This window comes from Electrophorus electricus, chromosome 9 (assembly GCF_013358815.1).
Source record: "Electrophorus electricus isolate fEleEle1 chromosome 9, fEleEle1.pri, whole genome shotgun sequence".
NCBI classification, from domain to species: domain Eukaryota; kingdom Metazoa; phylum Chordata; class Actinopteri; order Gymnotiformes; family Gymnotidae; genus Electrophorus; species Electrophorus electricus.
This window is the reverse complement of record NC_049543.1, coordinates 5,993,513-6,007,366: the sequence shown is the minus strand read 5'-3', so window position 1 is coordinate 6,007,366 and position 13,854 is coordinate 5,993,513. Positions and strand designations below refer to the sequence as shown.

General features: G+C 38.9%; 2 protein-coding genes across 3 annotated transcripts; both read right to left on the bottom strand.

Annotated features, from left to right (window-relative positions):
* Positions 1-121: 121 nt before the first annotated feature.
* On the bottom strand, positions 122-3,778 carry ccl19a.1 (chemokine (C-C motif) ligand 19a, tandem duplicate 1). 2 transcript variants are annotated; one of them, XM_027023159.2, is made up of 5 exons: positions 3,598-3,778; positions 2,017-2,140; positions 1,627-1,735; positions 1,246-1,311; positions 122-778 (listed from the first exon to the last, which is right to left on the bottom strand). In XM_027023159.2, exons 1-4 carry the CDS (start codon positions 3,674-3,676, stop codon positions 1,273-1,275), a joined length of 351 nt encoding a protein of 116 aa, XP_026878960.1. In that variant the 5' UTR covers positions 3,677-3,778; the 3' UTR covers positions 122-778; positions 1,246-1,272. The 2 variants fall into 2 exon arrangements, with proteins under 2 accessions (XP_026878960.1, XP_026878959.1); XM_027023158.2 differs by having other exon boundaries at positions 122-1,311; positions 3,598-3,777.
* A 742-nt stretch (positions 3,779-4,520) lies between these two features.
* On the bottom strand, positions 4,521-6,170 carry ccl19a.2 (chemokine (C-C motif) ligand 19a, tandem duplicate 2). The gene is made up of 4 exons (XM_027023167.2): positions 5,913-6,170; positions 5,240-5,357; positions 5,013-5,113; positions 4,521-4,866 (listed from the first exon to the last, which is right to left on the bottom strand). The coding sequence occupies exons 1-4, from the start codon at positions 5,971-5,973 to the stop codon at positions 4,853-4,855; spliced, it is 294 nt and encodes a 97-aa protein (XP_026878968.1). The 5' UTR covers positions 5,974-6,170; the 3' UTR covers positions 4,521-4,852.
* Positions 6,171-13,854: the final 7,684 nt, after the last annotated feature.

Sequence of the window (13,854 nt, the reverse complement as noted above, 5' to 3'; positions counted from 1 at the left end):
TTGTGGTTCATATTAACACAACCCTGATCGTAGAAATTGGATATTTATGCTATTTAAATGAGGTGACTAAGACAATTAAAGTTAAAACCAAGTAGTTAAAGAAAAAATCAGAACACAGAGAAACTGTGATCTGCCCTTTAATTTAATCATTTACTAATTTGCATAATTTTACGTCACAAAAAACAATAGTAACAGGAGACCTTTGGGATGAAAACAAAACATTTTAAATCATGAAAACTGAATGGTATATCAAAGTGGTCTAGTTAAAAAATGTTGGTTTGTAGTATATAAATTTTAAATGTAATGAAATATTAAATACATTTTAGCAGAGCACAAAACATTTTTAAAAGCATATCACTAAAGAAAAGACTCAAGGAAACTTTACATATGAGAGAAAATGAAAACATGACAGGAGTTATGAGAAGAGAATAACACAGTAAAACACAAGAATAATAAAATTACAATGCCATCAGGAAATAAAGGAAAACCAAATTACAGACATAGTAGGTGTTACAGTAAGAGAATGGCGGGACAAAACACAACTATGATGAAATAAAAAGCCACGAGGCAATAAGAAGAAAAGCGGTCTAAAAGAGAATCATTTTTAAAGCTTTTTGAAGGTGGACAGTGATGGGCAGAGATGGAGACGTGAGGGGAAGGAGTTCCACAGCTTTGGGCTGCAACACTAAAAGCTCCATCACAACAAATGTGTCATTTGACAGGTGGAACAGCGAGCAAATGAGCATCGGCAGACCAGAGCCAGCATGAGGGATTGTGTCTGGATGACAGAGCAGAAAGGGTATCAGGAGCTAAACCGTGTAAAGATTTAAAAACCAGGAGTAAGATTTTACACTGTGTGCAATAATTAACCAGGATCCAGTATTGGTTTTCTAACTTGGTGCTTGTGTATTCCCGTGATCTGGTGTGAGTGAGAATTCTTTCTGCCAAATTCTGCACATATCTTGAGTAGACTAGCAGGGAGCCAGACCTGAACTCTGAGTTGCAGTAATCCAGTCTGGATGTAATTAAAGCATGAATTAGAGTTTCAGTAACAGAATCAGGGAGTGAGGGACACAGTCTGGTGGTATTTTTAATGTGGAAGGAGTGAATTTTGGTGATGTTATTAATCTAGGCCTCAAGAGCTTGTCCATGATAGCACTGAGGTTACGGACCTCAGTCACAGAGGAGTTGATCATTTAGTTGTATAGCTGCCATAATCCCTAGAGTATTAACCTCTAGTATTACCCTCTGCTTGCAGGCATGTGCGTTCTCTCAAGCAGACTTGGGTTTCATGCGTTGACAATGTTTCTTCTGCAAAAAGAATTAGAAGAGAATGAGTGATTGACAGAAATGTTATGGTTTGTGGTCTGTGGTTTACAGTTGAAGTGTACACTGATTTCTGTGTGAAAGATGGTGACTTAGATTAAAACCAAGGGAAAAATAGACAATTCAGAAAAACACAATGTAGCAATTGATTATCTGAACTCTAGACATCAGAACTCTGAGGAAGTATGTTATTGTCTGTGTTTTTCTCGACTAATTAATTTTACAACAATCATAAAAATGTATTATCACAATCTTAAAATAAAATAAAAAAGAATGGGAAAAGGAAAGTGTTTATTTAACCTTGTTCTTAAGGCATCTCTTCGATCTTACATCCAAAAAAACCTTCAGTTCCTTGGCCCAGTCATCTTGAGGTGGAGCACACAGATGTATGCCTCTCTTGGTTTGGAACCTAGGGAGTGCAGACAATCACACATTACTGCCATGTCTGACTGCACATGGAGTAGCACTCAGATTAAAGATGCCAACAAACACAAAACCACAAAACAAGTACAAAACAAAGGTCCTTGAGTATCTGCTGCCTTTGATTTTAGGGCTATTTTCTGCTCACTACAATCTTGATTATGTTAGTTAGCGTCATAGATTATGTCATAGATTGTCATATTATGTCATAGATTTGACTTTGCAGCAAAGATGGTAATTATTGGATATATTCTGCTCCACGATACTCACACAATGGCATTGATTGAGCATCCATCATCTTTCAGTTGCTCACGGTAACTGGAGACAATTGCTTTTGGAATTGGTTTAGGGTTAACCGTCAAACAGCAGTCGAGTGCATGGTTTCCAAGGGATACTGAGACACACACAGAAAGAAGGAGAGGGAGAGAGGGAGAGAGAGAGAGAATTTAACTTTGAGATTTAGAGAGCACTTTGGATCAGGCTCTAAAAATCTTTCTGTTTAGTCTTGGCGAGTTGAAGATGTTGGCTGTGATTGTTAAGCCTGAAGGTAAGACACCCTGTCCAAAAACAAAAATAATTAGCTTTCTTTCCACTGGCTTCTGAAATCCTGAGGAGGTGTAGGTGTGTGTGTGTGTGTGTGTGTGTGTGTGTGTGTGTGTGTGTGTGTGTGTGTGTGTGTGTGTGTGTGTGTTAATTAAACATAGTGCTGACTCATGACTTCTCTGTGCCATTAGAACATTGCAGCTCTTTCAGGAGAAGTGACCAGACTGCACCAGAAGTGTTACGTCTACAGTGCATAATGGATCACTATCAGCCAGCATGATTAAACAGCATCTTCCATGACTTCCAGTACTTCTACATTCACACAGAAAACCTGTTTATGTTTGACCAAATATAACACTCACTACTCCAATATAATTGGATTTCCTCCGTAGTGTTTCAGACAGCAAAGTGCTTTGCAGTTTAAGATGATGTGAACAAAATAGTTTTTCTAGAGAATATTTTCCAAACACAAGTTAAGTCCAGTCTAAACTGTACTATCAGGGGAGACATGACAAAAATATTTTCTTGCCTAGAACTGCGCAATAGAGTGTTTGTAATTACATAAATTATGTAATAATGTCAGAAACTGACACTGAAACCAATACATGAAGTAACAATTATAGAGAGGAAATTAACATAATTATTTTTATTTGGACTGTCTATATATAACATTGAAACTGAGGATGCACCTTTTTCATAGGGCAGTTCTTTTTAACACTGTATTAGCTTGTCAGAATTATATCCCTAAAATACCCAGTTACTTCTATTGGCTGTAAATTCTCTTATGGCTAGCTACTTCCCAAATGCTTACTTGAATAATCCTGTAACAAACTCTTTAAAGGGATCTCGTGTAAATGCTGCAAATCGCTCTTTAATGCTTTCGGCACCATGATTCTTAACTTTGTTGCTCCCGTTAAAACCAGCCAAAGTGGGTTTCAGTTCCAGCCTTGGCTCAGTTCAGGCTGTTAGACAGGAGAGCACAGTCGAGCTGAACGAAAATGCAGAAAAAAGACCAATGACTGGTTTCTTTTTGATACCTTAAAAAATCATCCAGCTGATTTCCACAATGTACAAGTTGTTAGGTAGTGATACTTCTCCGGACTCTAAAAATCACCATTCACTATAGACATTTCATTCATTCATTCATTCAATATAATCCACTCAGTACTAACTGCACCTGTCCCGCTAGTCTTGTTGCATTACCTAAAATTTACGAGTATTCTTGCTTTTTTTTGGCACACCATACTGAAGTGTTGGGACAAACTCCACATGGGTGTTACGACACATTACTCCCTACAATGAACTCACCTTCCAGGTTAGAGCTGAGAAGCAGAGCAGCCAGCCAGAGAGCCACACCACGGCAGGGAGTCCATTGCAGGCAGTCCATTGCAGGCAGGGACGGAGGGAGGAGATTCTGGGTCAGTGTTCAGATGCACTTGAGATGTGAGTGGTGCAGTCTCCTTCACACAAGGGCTGAGATTTCCCTCTCTATTGACCCTTTCCCTTTTATATGAGCACCGTAAGTTTCGTTTCAAGCTGTCCTGTATTTCAGTCTGAAATGTTTCACATGGCTCTTTCATGAGAATATTTAGTGGAAATCCCCAGTTCAGCTGGAATAAAGGTTAAGTGTTTAAGATGCTGTGTCACCCAAGTGCATGTGTGCAAATACACATGTGTGCAAATACACATGTGGACACAAACAACCATATTGCACACACACACACACACACACAATCAATGTTAACAGTGAACAATGCTCTAGATTAGTCACTATGTTAAGAAATGCAGAGTTGCGTTCAAGTATCCAAGCACAGTGATAAGCCAAGCAAATATAACTGATGCCAATGTATAACCTAAAACAAAATCAAAGGTTTTTTTCTTCAGTTTCTGGCTTGTTCAATTTTCCAGTTTCTTGCAAGTTTCAAATGTAATCATGTCCAGAGCTACTGGTGATGGGACAACGTGTGCATTTTAACATAATGGTCATGTTGCGCAAACACTGTACAAACAGCACATTTTCTTCAGCCTCTTAAGATAATTGAATATAAAGAACACTTTCGATTTCTCCTAAATGACTCCTACAGCGCTGGAGACCATTGTGCAGATATTGAGTTCCTGTCTGCAATAACCAGTTCCAGGCTTGATGTCAGTGTAGGTTTAGGGCAACTACATAATCTGGCACCTCTTATTTCTGGCAACTTATATAATTAATGTTACATCATTCACTTTGATGGAATTTGATTTGCTTTGTTTATTTGATTTCATGCATGTTTTACATTGTCATATATAATTCATAAAAAACTAATAATCACAATTCATCAGCAGCACTAAGATATATAGAAAAGTTAACATATACATTTCTGTGTTTACAGTAAGGATGCTTGTATCATTTCTAAAATGCACTGAAAGAAAATCTGGAAATTGAAAAACCATTTTGGCAAATGTCTTTTTCTATAATACAAATTTTGAAATGATGTAGATTCACATATGGCCCAGAGAAGAGAAACTGGAGACAGTGGTCTGAAAGTCTTTAGCTGGCTCACTTGCATTCATCATCCCATGTTTACTGCGGTAAAGCTACAACAAAAACAGACACTGTCAAATTCACCTTTGTGATCATCAACATGACTGATTGAACAGACATAGTTATAGAGATTCTTAGAGATATTTAGAGCTTTTAGCTTGCAGCTTTGCTGTGATATTGTGTTTGTCTCCATTTTTACCATTAAGATTGTCCAGGTGTGTGATAAGTTTCTTCACCCAGGGATATCGTGCATCCTCTAAGGGAGGAGAACAGATTTTCTTGTTCTTCCTTGTGATGAAGCTAAACAGGAGAGGCAGGTAGACAGCGAGAAGGTGAGTAGTGGTATGCTAATGAGAGTGGCGAGTGGGTGTGGATGGAGGTGTGGCTGAAGGCATCCCAGCCGGTGCACTGGCCGCAAACACTTACACAGTCGCCGGAATGCGGCAAGCACTCTTCTCTTGCATTGTGTATGACACTGCAATGTGCCGAGGAAGGAATTGTCCTGTGGTGGTCAGACAGCAGTCAATGGCATGATCAGTGAAACCTAGAGAGGAGAGAGATAATAACGTAGCATAAATGATCAAGATACTGGCATCAGTGAAGGTATATGTGATGCAGTTCCTTTGCTGTTTTAAACTGATCAAAAATGAACAAATGAGGTAAAACTCATGATTTGATGAATGCAACCCTGCAGTAGAGACATTTGCTTCCTGTTGCTTCTTGGAGGTCAGCACTATGTGGGTGACTTACAGGAAATCAAACAGAAAGGCCCACAGATAGCCCCCTGAGAACTCAGCCAAGGTCATGACATAGCAGTGCCATTGACCTTAATAGCCGACATAGATGCATTGTGCAAAGTTCATACTGTGCACAATAGTACTTCAGTACAAAACCCAGCAGTGAGCAGCTAGCCACTTGTGCAGGGTCCTTCGAACCAAGATGGTCTCAACTTCAACAATTAGCATCCCAATTCCCTACCACTAGTCACAGCGAAGTAGGAATGGCCTACCAGCTTCTTTTCAGTGTTTTCAAGTGTGTGTGTGTATGTGTGTGTTTGCATTTGCATGCGCGCGTGTGTGCACGTATATGCTGATCTTACCGTCCGCGCTGCACCAGAACAGTGCCGTAGAGAGGATAAAAGCAGTGCTAGCAGTCAGCATGTCTGTCTGTGATCCGCAAGTCTCTGACTATCAGACGTTAAGTGTGAGGTGCAGGACGATGCCGATGCCCAGGTACGCGCCAGTCCGTTCTATTTATACACCTGCAGTGCCTCTTTATGGCATTTCCGATTTGGCTTTCCTTATCTCGGATAGGCATCAGCTCTGGAGGCATCTTCACACTCCACCTCTCCAGTAGCACACTTCCCGTCACATCTCCTCCCCTCTATCCCATCCTTTGGATGCGGTCCCATCTCATTGGAGGTTGTCATTACTGGGCATGAACTTGTCTTTTCATAAGCACCTCAAAGAAAAGGTTTTAAAAAAATGCTTATGGCAGGTTAAGTGCTACAGTACAAAGGCATGCCTTGTCATGGCTGTTCGCACTACCACTAAGACAAAAAAAAACCAAAACAAAACACATTTCCAACTCTAGCAAACATATTTCAAACTCTAGTATGATATAAAGCATTGCTTTTTTAATCCCACTGATGTCATGCAATGGGCCTGTTCAACTTAATAGAGCCTTCTGGTCTCTATAATTATTCATTCTCAAAGGCTCATCTGCCTGCTGCACCATTAACGGGCCTAAACATGAGAACAAGAACCATCATGTTCTAAGGAAGCAGCAGTCCGTTCCTGAGAATCTCAGCCATGTTCCTGTTCCATTCTGCACTACTAAGCACAGCAGCAATTTTTTCATTTTCTTTCACATGTTAGAACTTCCAACTTCTTGTTATCTGTTTGTCTGCTCTGTATCAGTTGTGTGATACCAGAACTAGGTTTCTATTTCTAAGGAATACAAATGGCATGCCTGCTAATGGACCTGAGGATGTGCTCTCCTGAAAAACAAATTCTTCTCAGTACTTTGACAATGAGCAAGCCCGGGGATCAGTTAAGGGGTGTGTGTTTCTATGAGCATTGTTCTAGAAGTCCAAGATGGCCCTTTTTATAAACAAAAATGATGTCCCTTTTTGGGACATCATTTGAGCATTGACTGCCCATTTCACAAATAGACGTATATCGAACTACTGTTACTCTCATATAGCTCTTTTAATCAAGTAGAGACCGAGTAACCAGTGAACAGCTAACTACACATACAATCATTAAAACTGATTTTAGTGTATTGTATGGTAGTTTGTTTGTGTGTGTGTGTGTGTGTGTGTGTGTGTGTGTGTGCGTGCGCAAGGTGCAGTGCCTGCAATTACTGTAACTCAGTTGTACAAACAACATTTAATATTTCAAACTGCTGCATGTTTACTTTGGCAGGAGTGGCCTGGTCTTATTTATCTGTCATTTACACTAATAAACTGAGAACAAAAGAAAGAATACTTTAGAATGAGAACTGGTTCTGAAAGCACTTGTTTTCAGCTGGTCTCCACAGAAGTGGACAGAAGAGGAACTAGAAAAACCCCCTTTACATTCAGTTCGGTGAAACCCCTTAGTCTCAAAAGATCACAAGTAGTATTTTTACTGCATTAAGCACATAACCAAAACATGGGGTACTGAAATTTAAACTGCTATATTGTGTGTACACACAATGCAGCAAAGGAACAAAGGCAGAGGTTTGGCTGGCAAGGCCCTGGACAGTTTTGATGACACAGCAGTTCGTTTTAGAGGTGAACCCTAACCGGTCTTATCAGTTCCGTTACTCTACCTGGAACTGTAGGTGACTTGAACTTGGGTCAAATGGAGAATTGAAAATACATTTGGTTGCGCTTTTCCGTCAGTGTACCTGCGATGGACTAAACAAAGGAATCAAAAGCCACAGTGAAGCAGAGACCTGCACAAGAGGTCTGCATCTGGGGTTATGAGCAGGTAATGTGGTAAATCTGCAATGCAGTCATCACACTGACATTACCGTATTAACCTCCAATTGAAGGCATTATGCCATATCGGTGACATGGGATAAGCATTATGTGGAAAGTGTTGGTGAAAAAACACCCCCTGGGGGGATAACAAAACACAGTTGGCTGTAGATAGACTAAGCAGATGCCAAACGTTGGCCTGAGTTATTCTGTCCATTCCGTCTCGGCTGGTCTACGCAGTGGAGAACTGTAAAACCTCATTGCTTCATGGGAGATGATTCTGTCTCGTTTTGAGCTGCCGTTAATGTATTTACCAAAAATGTACTGGGCTGTGGCCATATCTAGGAAAAGGCAGCTGTCAGGAATGATGTATGCATTGGTAAATGTTCAACACATGATTACATTTTATTCCAGAAACAAGGAGCATTGTTTATTTATCGCCTCAAATGATTATGCAATACTGGTCTCATGTTAGCAAGCTGCTTTTTCTTTTGCCAACTGAAAACACTAAGAATCCTATCCAGGGAGGCAGGGTTTCACTCCCTTTCTGTTATGATTACTGTAAGTCTTAGTGTGGGGACTTTCACTGCAGAGTTGAATTTCTTGTTCTGAGTATCAGGGCAGCTGTGGTAAACCAATAAATAAGAGCTGTGGCCTTTGGCATTGGTTCTAATAGAAAAGATGGAGGTTCCTGGAAGGGTGATGTGGGTCCAAAGACACATTATTTGTTGGATCCAACAAATTTGTTGGATTGTGCAGAAATTGCATAAGTGAAAGCACTCAAAGAGACATTTGAGGCAAGTATAATTTATTCCACCATATGCAACTGAGTTTATATTACAAGAGATTAAGCATACAAAGTCCTCATACATAGCTGAAGACAAAAAAGATATTAATTAGCAATGACAAAAATGTTAGAGTCTCTGTGGTTCTCTAACTTGGGTCACTTGTGAATTGTTTATATCAGTGTAACCAAAGGCTATATACAGGAGAAGGAAGATGGTTTATATGGAACGAATAACGTTCCTCTCACCAGGAAACACATACAGATGTGCACATGCACAGCTGGAGCAAAATCAGCCATTCGAAACTTAATCACAAATTCCCAAAGTCTCTGAATCAGAAACTTTCTAGTCAGTCTGCACCAAGATATGCACGTTCATGTAGTTATGCTGGTGTGCAGGTGTACTGGTGTAATGCACAGTTTGACATGCCATGCATACAGGGGTAGAGTCATGTTATAATTTGTACTTCATGGTATGAGAGAAAGAGCCAAACCCTCACGCATAGCAAAATGAAGCCATTCTGCAATGGACACTTAACATGCAGGTATACTGACCATAAATCAGCTAGACACATTGGATGGGCATGATTTAAGATTTATGATTTAAGGTTCCTATAGGCTAAATACCTCGGCTATGGACTGCACCCATTTTTTTTCAATACTTTAATCACTGTGAATTTCTTTTTAAAACACTGACTATATAACTGTTGTGCATTTATTTCTTTTTTGCTGTTGTTGCTTTTGCATTTTATTGATTTATTATTTTGTTGTTCTTTGTTCCTTTATTCTGCTGTATTTGAAGCACTTTGAATTACCTTTGCAGATTAAATGTGTTTTGCACATAAACCCACCCTGCCAGCGCTCTCTGTACTTACAGTTATGTGCAAAATAATAGCAGTGTGTTTAAAAAACTGAGAAAAAGCTCAGTCCTCATAATACCATTTATTTCCATATACACAAAGGCACTGGGGGCACTGCACATTCAATTCCAAATGAAAACATGAACGAAATATCAATTTTAAACTGAAAATGAAGAAAAAAGAATAACGGGCTGTTCAAAAATAGCAGTGTCTTCATTTTCATTTACAAACTCGAATATTTACGGTATAAACTGAAAGTTGCTTACAGATTTAGCTTTTCTGTTGATCACTGAACTAATATTTAGTTGTATAACCTTTATTTCTGATAAATGCTTTACATCTGTGTGGCATGGAGTCAACCAACATCTGACATCTGCGAACAGATATTCCAGCCCAAGATGACCGGTCTGCATTCCATAGTTCTTCTGCATTCTTTTTGCATCAAAAACAGCATTTTTGATGTCACTCCGCAAATTCTCTATCAGATTGAGGTCTGGGGATTGGCCTGGCCACTTCATAACATCAGTCTTGTTATTCAGGAATCAGGATGTTGCCCGCTTGCTGGTGTGTTTGGGGTCATTGTCCTTCTGAAACACCCATTTCAAGGGCATTTCTTCTTCAGCATAAGGCAACACGGCCTCTTCCAGTATTCTGATATATTCAAACTGGTGCCTGGTATGCGATAAACAGGACCAACTCCAAATATGAGAAACATCCCCAAACCATTATGCTTGCACCTCCATGTTTTACAATCTTCACAGTGTACTGTGGCTTGAATTCAATGTTTATGGATCATCTCACAAACTGTCTTTGGCCTTTAGACCCAATAAGAACAATCTTGCTCTCATCTGTTCATAGAATGTTGCATCTTCTCTTTAGGCCAGGCAGTGTGTTCTTTGGCACACTGTAACCTTTTCAATACTTCTTTTTTTCAGCAATGGTACTTTACGAGGGTTTCTTGCAAATAGAAGGCATCTTCTGATTGTTGCAGTACTCACAGGTAACTGAAGATCTTCTTTGATTTCCCTGGAGCTGATCATTGGATGCTTCTTTGCCATTCTTGTTATTCTAAGAGCTACGTGGATGGTAGTATTTCTTTTCCTACCATGTGTTTCGGGTTTTGTTTGCCATTTTAAAGCATTTGAGATAATTTTAGTTGAGCAGCCAATTATTTTTTGCACTTCTTTGTGTTTTCTCCTCTCCAATCAACTGCTTGATCAAAGTTCTTTCTCCTTCAGTACAATGTCTGGAATGACCCATTTTACTCAATGAGCAAGGGCTAAAACCAGCAGGTACAACATTTGCTGCCCTCCTTCTTTAAATAAGTGCCATAATTGACACCTGTTTCTTCACAGAATGAATGAGCTCACTAATTGAACTCCACACTGCTATTAATTTGAACAATGAATAAATTACACCCAATTAGCAGCGTGCATGTCACGACTGTTTATTCTGTTGGTTGCCCATTACTCAGCTACACCTAGTCATGAATTTTTCCCCATGTTGTATTATCTTTTCTGCCAAAATCAGTAATTAAATACATTAGTGATGTTAAGAGTGCTATTATTTTGCACATAGCTATATATAAATTTTTCAGGCATTCTAGCAGCCTGGCCTATCTGACAAATTCATCAAAGTATGCAGTAGTTTATTCTGAATCAAATATCACTGAAATATCATGAAACTGCCATGATCATGTGGGCTCATACACTTGCTTGCAAGAGGTCCAGCTTGCATTACCAACAATTAGTGTAGGAGGTGAGGAACAGAGTGCTCCTCCTCTCTCCTGCAAGGACATACTTGATTGTCATTGTCAAAGCTTAAATGGATGAGGTAAGGACAATGTTTTACAGTCTGATAATTGCAGGAATCTGAACCTGCAGATGAGTTCCTTTCCTCAGTGATGCAGAAGAAGCCTGTATCTCAGTGAACTCTGTATGTTTAATGTCTGGTGTGGGTGGGACTGTCCATGATGACTAACAGCCCGAGCAGTAGTGTCCTCTCCACAACCTTCTCAGACAGGATCCCATGCCTCAGTATGTCTTGCCACGGAACTGAAAAACACAGGCCTCTTGCAGTAGCACTTGTTATTAACCCTTGAGCACCCCCTGATGATTCTAACCTATGAAATCAGTCTGGCTCTGATGTAAAGGACTTCTTGTAACACAGCCCTGAAGAGATCAACTGTAGTCTTGTGTGGCCTTGGGCTCAGTGTGAGGCATTGCTCTGTGTGGGAACGAAACATTTCACAGGCCTGTTCTGAGTTTTATTGATGGGGGTTTCCCCCAAGTACAGGAATGCACACTATAAGCCATAATCCTGCAGCAGCACACAATGATGGGCTCCACATCTGGACTGAGACCAAGCACTAGAACTAAGGCACTATAGTAGTTATTACTTACAGTACAGTAACTAGTAGAAACTTACAGTTAGTTATCCATCAGACACTAGAGATCCTAGCTCACAAATCCACCTTAGCAGAAATCATGTGAGGACCTTACATTATAAGGTATGATATACAGTGTATGTACATCATACATAATAGCAGGTACTCACAAACGTATAGGATACTGTGGTGTAGTGGTGGGTAGTGAGCAGTTAAAGAGGTGCATGGTTCACTACACGTGGACTTCAGACAGGAAACCAGACATCCTCACAGATACAGCTGATGCCATTACTCTGTGCAAAATTAGAATTAGAATTAGAATTAGTCACTGTGCACTTGCACATGCACAAAAACAAACAAACAAACAAAAACCTTAATTGCCCCCTCTAGTTTGTTTTTTCCTGCTTAAGTTATGATTTTAGCCTGGTAGCATTCTTGATAGCTAGCATGAGGATATGTTTTGGACTACAAAGCACTTCTGTAAGTCGCTATGGACAAGGGAATCTTTCAAATGCTAAAGACCTAAGTGTTTATCACACTGAATATGTCTTCAATGACTATAAGGCTGCAGAACCTAGCCAGTACTGACCTCTGAGGACTGATTTCCTCTATGCTTAACTACAATTTGGACCAAAATTATACCCAATGATTTGAATTGTGCCTAAGCAAAGGGAAACCTGTGAATGCATAAACATCCTTTGACTGGAACTGTTATTATATCCGATTAACTTAAGGAAATCGATGTTAAAAAAAATCATTGCATTCCATGTGCCTACACACACAATTATGCCATTCTATTGCCTACGCATGCATGTGCACACATGCATGCACACACACAAACTCACACACATACACACAAAACCTTAGAACAAAATTTGTATGAAATAATCTGCTTGCTTATTGTTGCAAAACTTGATTTTTCAATTGTTAACTTTTTTTATAATATATTTTCTAACTCAGGATGGCTTAATATATATATTTTTATTTGAAAAAACTTTAACAAATAAGCTTTTAACAAATATACTTTTGCCATTATTTACTTAACCAAATAATTGTATTTAAACAAAATTTAAGTGCAATAAACTGCTCCTGGTTTAGTAATCACTTGTGGTTCACCATTATTGTAGAGAAAATTAGTTCAAATCACAGCCCTTGAGGTCCAAGAACTAGTGATTTATCAGTAAAATCAGTTACATTAACTGATCACTTATTTAATAGTGATTTATCAGTTATATCAGTTACATTAACTGATCACTTATTTAATAGTAATTTATCAGTTACATTAACTGTTCACTTAAGTACCAGTGATTACAAAATTCAGATCAAGATCTAATAATTTTAATCCTTAAAATAAATAAAATGTAATGGATTTAGCAAAATGTTAAATCAGCTATTTACATAAAGGCAGGAATATTTTTAAATGGTATAGAGGCATTGAAATGCTGTAACATAATCAGCAAAAACACTGAGCAATTTCCATCCAATAAATTTGTAGCACAATACCTAGAAGAAGAGTGTATGCGAGTCTATTCATGTTGTTTCAGTCACAAGGTTTAAGGGAAAACTGAAAGTTAGTGAGTGTGAGTTTCAGAGAAAGAGAGAGAGAACATTTTTCTGTGTGTGTGTGTGTGTGTGTGTGTGTGTGTGTGTGTGTGTGTGTAAGAGGCACAATAAATACAGGGAGAATCATGCATGCATATTCAAATAATCTTCTACATATCTCTCTGCAGATCCTTGTATGAGCAGGTTTCTGTTTCATCACTACTGACACAAGATGATACTGTTATCATCTAGATAACTAGATGCTTATCCTTCCAGGGTAGCCTAGCACAGTTCATACATTTTGTCTAAAGAATGCAAATGGTGGTGGGAAATGACAGTCAGGTATGATGGACAGTGGATAAAATGCAGCATATGGCAATACCAATATTTTGTATTCACTATTAGGGTTACAGATACAAAAAAAAAAAGACTTCTGTAATTTTGCTATGAAATTAACAGAACACAAAACAATTGTTCTGTGAAAAGTAATAGTTTTACTGAATT